The sequence below is a fragment of the Protobothrops mucrosquamatus genome, unplaced genomic scaffold (genome assembly GCF_001527695.2).
Source record: "Protobothrops mucrosquamatus isolate PMUCROS unplaced genomic scaffold, P.Mucros_1.0 scaffold3008, whole genome shotgun sequence".
In the NCBI taxonomy this organism is placed as follows: domain Eukaryota; kingdom Metazoa; phylum Chordata; class Lepidosauria; order Squamata; family Viperidae; genus Protobothrops; species Protobothrops mucrosquamatus.
The window spans coordinates 4,705-10,520 of record NW_015389024.1 but is presented as its reverse complement, the minus strand read 5'-3'; the positions used below and the strand labels follow the sequence as shown (position 1 = coordinate 10,520).

Genomic DNA, 5,816 nt, shown 5'->3' with positions numbered 1-5,816 from the left:
AATAACACCAAACAGCAAGTTGAAATTAGACAGAGATTTATTGGATACAACGGTTTGCAAAGCGTGGTGGACTCCAAATAAATATTTGAGCCACCCCTAGTCACAACAAAGACACACATTATATACATTCTACCCCGACGCCTTGGCCCCCTCCTCTGAGGTTACAATCTTATCAGAGCCGCCTAAACAAAATACATTATCCCTGCCCCTTACTATTTTGCTTCACCTGTTCCCTTATGTGTACTTTATCATGAAATCCTATAGCTCAGTGTGGAAATCCTATAGCCTACGTGCAGAACTCTTCCAAGGTACGTGTACATGTAGAAATTGTGTAGAAATCTTGCAGTCTACGTGTAGAAATTTTGTGTAGAAATCTTACTGTCTGCGTGTAGAAATTTTACAGAGTACGTGTCACTTAACTTTACTTTTTATTCTAAAAATTTATTCCTAACAACTTCAACTCCCAGAATGCCCCAGCCAGCATGCAAAACATTGCCTTAGACCAGCGATGTCCAGCCTTGGCCACTTCAAGACTTATGGACTTCAACTCCCAGAATGCCCCAGCCAGCATGCAAAACGTTGCCTTAGACCAGCGATGTCCAGCCTTGGCCACTTCAAGACTTATGGACTTCAACTCCCAGAATTCCTCAGCCAGCGGGCTGGGGGAATCCTGGGAGTTGACTCCACCGGTCTTGAAGTGGCCAAGGTGGGACACCTCTACCTTAGATATGTCACGCAGCTAACACCGCCTCCATTGTCCACTCTGGCGGGGGAGGCCTGTCCAGAATGGCCGGCAGGGGTCCAGCACGCCTTCGTGCCCAGACCAGAGATGGCACCGGCTGAGAGCCACGTGGCCAGGAGGAGGCAAACGGGCACAGCCGGGCTTTCCCGGAGAGCCAAGTGGGGAGGGAGCCTGGCGCGGCCGAGGGGACGGCCGTCTCCTCCTGCCTTGGATCAGCGCAGCCATTCTGAGCTGCACAGAGATACGGGAAGTCCTCAAACTACAGTCATTCGTTTAGTGACCATTCAAAGTTACAGCACGCTGGGAAGTGAGTTACGACCGTTTTTCACACTTACGACCCATTGCAGCATCCCCACGGTCACGTGATCAAAATTTGGCAACTGGCTTGCATTTACGACGGCCGCAGTGTCCCGGGGGCGTCACGTGATCTCCTTTTGCGACACTTCGACAAGCAAAGTCGATGGGGGGGACACCAGATTCACTTAACGACCGGGTGAACTGCAGTGATTCGCTTAACAGCTGTGGCAAGGGAAGGTCGTGAAACGGGGCAAAACTCACTTAACAACTAGAAATTTTGGGCTGAGTTGTGGGTGATAAGTAGAGAACTACCTGCCTATTTTTAAAAAAGACACAGCACCGGCACACGTTTCTCGGATTTACGTCTCGCTGAACTGGGTTTCCTCCTCCGAGGTGCCTGATCTGCCTCCCTCTTGCCTTTCTCCTTTGTTCCCTGCAGTGAGAGGAGCCCCCGGGAGCAGCGGAGCCTCTGAAGGAGGAGGGAGGCAGGGAGGGAGACTCCACGGCACCCCACAGCCTTCCCACAACTGGATTCGCCCATCGCCTATTATCGTTCCAGAAGCTGCAGCAATCTGAGCACAGCCCGCTCAGGAGCATGGGCCTCTTAGTCCACCTGCTGGTCTGCCTGCTGGGGACGGGCTCCTGGGTGGCCATCAACGGCGTGTGGGTGGAGCTGCCGCTGATCGTGCCCCAGGTGCCTGAGGGCTGGCTCCTGCCCACCTACCTGACCATCATCGTCCAGGTGGCCAACCTGGGCCCTCTGGCCTTCACCCTGGCGCACCGCATCCTCCGGGGGCGGGCGGATGAGGTGGGCGTCATCTATGGGCTGCTGGTCCTGGGCTGCCTGGCTTGCCTGCTGCTGGCCTTCTTCTGGCAGGAGACCCGGCCGCTGGGCGCCGCCCGCTACAGCGTGGCGCTGATGGTGCTGCTCTTCTTCCTGGCCCTGGTGGACTGCACCTCCTCCGTCACCTTCCTGCCCTACATGCGCCGGCTGCAGCCTTGGCACCTCACCAGCTACTTCGTGGGCGAGGGGCTGAGCGGGCTCCTCCCGGGGCTGCTGGCGCTGGGGCAGGGGGCCGGCGCGGCTCGCTGCGTCAACGGCAGCCTGGTGGGCAACGGCACGTCGGAGCTGCTGGTGGAGTACCAGGAGGCCCGCTTCTCCGTCCGGACCTTCTTCCTCTTGCTGAGCGGAATGATGGCCATGAGCCTGGCAGCCTTCCTCGTCCTTAACCACCTGCCCCGGCGGGCAAAGGGGAACCGTGCCTGGCGAGAGAGCCCGGATAGCGCCCCAGCCACGGAGACGGGACAGCCTATGCTCGGGGCCATCGACTCCGGCCGTGGCACCGGCTACTCCCGTGTCCAGAAGGCCTGCGTCTTTGGGCTGATGGGCTGGGCCAACGCGCTGACCAACGGCCTCCTCCCCCCACTGCAGTCCTACTCCTGCCTGCCCCACGGCCGCCCCACCTACCACCTCTCGGCCACCTTGGGCAGCCTGGCCAACCCGCTCGCCTGCCTCCTTGGGATGTTCCTGGCTAGCAGGTGAGCCGGGGGGGGGGTTGGAGCCATGTTAGAGAGACCCCAGTCCCAGGGTGGGAACTGGCCCCACACAGGCAACCTAACAGGCCCCTGAGAATTGGTGGGGGATGTTTCGTTCAGGAGCTCTTTGGTGGATGGCCTCCCTGCAGCAGTGGAGACAGAGGTGCGCCCCAAAACTCTCCTTCCACTGGCACAGCTGGCACTGCCCTCCTGCGTAGCTGCGCTGGGCACCCCTTACCCAAAGCCCTCGTCTCCAGCCAGCCCTCTGGAAGGCAGGAGTGACAGCCGGGAGGGGGCTTAGAGGGGTGTCCTCCCTTACCAAACCTGGCCTGACCCCTGAGACCCTTGTTCAGGTAGATCCAGCCCAAACACCTGGATGCCCAAAGGCCAACGCTGCACCCTCAGGACAGCTGTGCAACTCAGGGTGGGCAACCCACCTGTGTGGGCAGAGAATCTCCTGGTGGGGGAGATGTCCTGGTTTGAGAAAAGGAGCTCCTAATAAAGCAGCTTCCCGTTTTCGGTGGCATCCTGCCCAGCCTCCTCCCAGACCCTGAAAAAGGAGCCCCCCCTCCCCTGGGCAGTGCCCTCCCTGCCCCCAGCTCAATGGGAGCCTCCCCAGGCAACAGCTGCCCCCCACCCCTCCAGTCTCAGTAGTGAGAGTCTCTCATCAACTCCTGGAGCTTCTCAGATCCTTTAATGCTCTTGCTCGCTCGCTCTCCCCCTCTCTTCTCTCCTTCTTCTGTCTCTGTCTTCCCTGTCTCTTCTCTCTTCCTCTCCTTCTTCTCTCTCTCCCCCTCCCTCTCTCCTCTCATTCCCTCCCTCTTTCTCTGTCTCCCCGTCTCTTCTCTCTCCCTCCTTCTCTCCCTCCCTTTCTCTTCCTCCGTCTCCCCCTTTTCCTCTCCGTCCCTCCCACTCTCCCTCCCTCTTTTCTCTCCCTCCCTCTCTCTCCCCTCTCTCTGTCTTCTCTCCCTCCCTCCCTCCCTCTCTCTCTGTGTGTACGTATGTGTGACACATGGGCTTTTTCTTCCCAGAGCAGGCCGAAGTGGGTAGCTATGCAGAGGGGAGGGTGAAGCTGAGGGAGGACCCCCTCCTTCCCAGGAGCCTGGCTTATGCACCTAGAGGGAAATGTAGATCTGAATGAGGATGGCCTTGTTCCATGTTGCACTGGTGAGAGGTGGCAGCCCTGGAGGATGGAAACCCCCCCCCCCAGATTCCAGGCCTTTCTGCCCTGAATAGACATGTCCCATTAGCTCTCGGAGCACGGGGGGTCCTGGCCTTACCGAGCCGGGGGCTGCACCTGGCTGGCAGGCAGGCAGGTGGCTTTGCAGTTGTGGGCATCATCCCTGCCCCCTTTCCCACCTCTGCCCCCCCTTTCAGGTCCCTGATGCTCCTGGCTCTCCTCTCCTTGGCTGGATCCCTCCTGGCCTGTTACATCGTCAGCATGGCTTCCTTCAGCCCCTGCCCCCCCCTGCTGCATTCGCCCCTCGGCGTCCTCCTCATCGTAAGTAGGAACGGAGCCCCCACCCCACCCCAAGGCTGTGGGGGGGAGGGTCAGCGGGGGGAGGGTCTCAGGGAGCATCCATTCAGTGGCGGTGCCTGAGCCAAGCCTGCCCAGTCGGTCACTGTCCCTGCCCTGGCCAAAGTGACCGGGCCCATTGAAACTACAGTGCGGCTTTTTTGCTTTGGTGCGTTGTGTGAACGCAGCCACTGTGGCGTGTGACAGTGAATGGGTTGAGCTCGGCTAGTTGCGGCTTATTCAGAAAACCTTTTTGGCCAAGTGAACAGCCAGTGAGAGGTGCCCCCCCCTCCTTCGGCATGCTGTTAGGCAGCTTCCAGTTGGACACACAAGGCTGCATCTCACAACGACAACTCTGAAACACCTTGGCCCCTATAACCGAGCTTAGTCTGTTTTGGGACCAGCCCCCTAGGAGTCAGAGCAATTCAAGGGGCAGGAGGAGACCCCTTACAACTGAGGAGAGCAGGCTGTGTCTGAAGGGCTGGGGGGGGAGCCAGGCTGGAGGCCCTCCCCTCCTTCAGACGGCTGCCCAAGGAGGCAGGAATGCCTGCACCTCTGTCCGTGGAGTCATGGCTACATAGAGGGGGGAGTGCCTGAACCTGCCCCCCCCCGCAGAGTCAAGCTGGCATCCTCCCTAGCACTGTCCCGGCACCCCTCCAAGCACGGGAGGTGGGGAATGTGGCCCCCTTGTGCCCCTCTGGGGTGGGGCAGGCTGTGGTACCAGGGAGACACCAAAGACTTGACTGCTTCACTCCTTTTTTGTTCAGGTCCTCTCTTGGGTCCTCTTCATCGGCGTCTTCTCTTACGTCAAACTGATGATTGGGAAGATTCTGCGCGACGAGGGACGCAGCGCCCTGGTCTGGTGTGGGGCAGTGGTCCAGCTGGGCTCCATGGTGGGGGCTCTCATCATTTTCCCTCTGGTCAGCGTCTACGGCTTCTTCCACTCGGGAGACCCCTGCAACTCCAGCTGCCCCAGCTAATGGCACCCTGGACGGGCCCAACACCATGGGGGCTGTTGTTCCCGGCCTTGCCATGAAAGCTGCCAAGAGCCCCCTCCCCAGTCCTAGTCAATCAGAATAGAGCTGGAAGGGACTTTGGAGGTCATCTAGTCCAACCCCCTGCCCAAGCAGGAAATCTTATACCCTTTCAGATAGGAGGCTGTCCAGTCTCTTCTTGAAAACCCCCAGTGATGGAGCATCTACAACTTCTGGTGGCAAGCTGTTCCACTGGCTAATTGTTCTCACTGTTAGGAAGTTTCTCCTTAATTCCAGGTTGCTTCTCTCATTGATCAGTTTCCATCTATTGCTTCTTATCCTGCCTTCTGGTGCTCTGGAAAATAAGTTCACCCCCTCTTCTTTGGGGCAGCCCCTCAAATACTGGAACACTGCTATCATGTCCCCCCTAGTCCTTCTTTTCTCTAGACTGACTATACCCAAATCCCACAATCGTTTTTCATATGTTTTAGTCTCCAGGCCTTTAATCGTCCTAGTCGCTCTTCTCTGCACTTTCTCCAGAGTCTCAGCATCTTTTTTGTAATGTGATGACCAAACTAGATGCAGCACTCCAGATATGGCCTTACTAAGACTTTATAAAGCAGTACTAATATCTCGTGTGATTTTGATTCTATGCCACACACACAGACACACACACACACAAATAATCACCCGAGATTGTGCTTCAGGTCAGCTGGGGTGGGAAGTGGGCTGGCAACGGGGGGGTCTCCCC

General features: G+C 57.8%; 1 protein-coding gene across 1 annotated transcript; it reads left to right on the top strand.

Moving 5' to 3' along the window:
• The first annotated feature begins 1,634 nt into the window (after positions 1 to 1,634).
• LOC107296861 (riboflavin transporter 2-like) lies at positions 1,635 to 5,071 on the top strand. The gene is made up of 3 exons (XM_015826216.1): positions 1,635 to 2,578; positions 3,953 to 4,076; positions 4,859 to 5,071. Exons 1-3 carry the CDS (start codon positions 1,635 to 1,637, stop codon positions 5,069 to 5,071), a joined length of 1,281 nt encoding a protein of 426 aa, XP_015681702.1.
• The last annotated feature ends 745 nt before the right edge of the window (positions 5,072 to 5,816 follow it).

Bases quoted from the DNA above. Each gene is read 5' to 3' on its own strand.
- LOC107296861 (XM_015826216.1), top strand. From the start codon at position 1,635: ATGGGCCTCTTAGTCCACCTGCTGGTCTGCCTGCTGGGGACGGGCTCC. The intron at 2,579-3,952 runs GTGAGCCGGGGG...CCCCCCTTTCAG, and splicing joins GGGATGTTCCTGGCTAGCAG to GTCCCTGATGCTCCTGGCTC. The intron at 4,077-4,858 runs GTAAGTAGGAAC...TTTTTTGTTCAG, and splicing joins CCCTCGGCGTCCTCCTCATC to GTCCTCTCTTGGGTCCTCTT.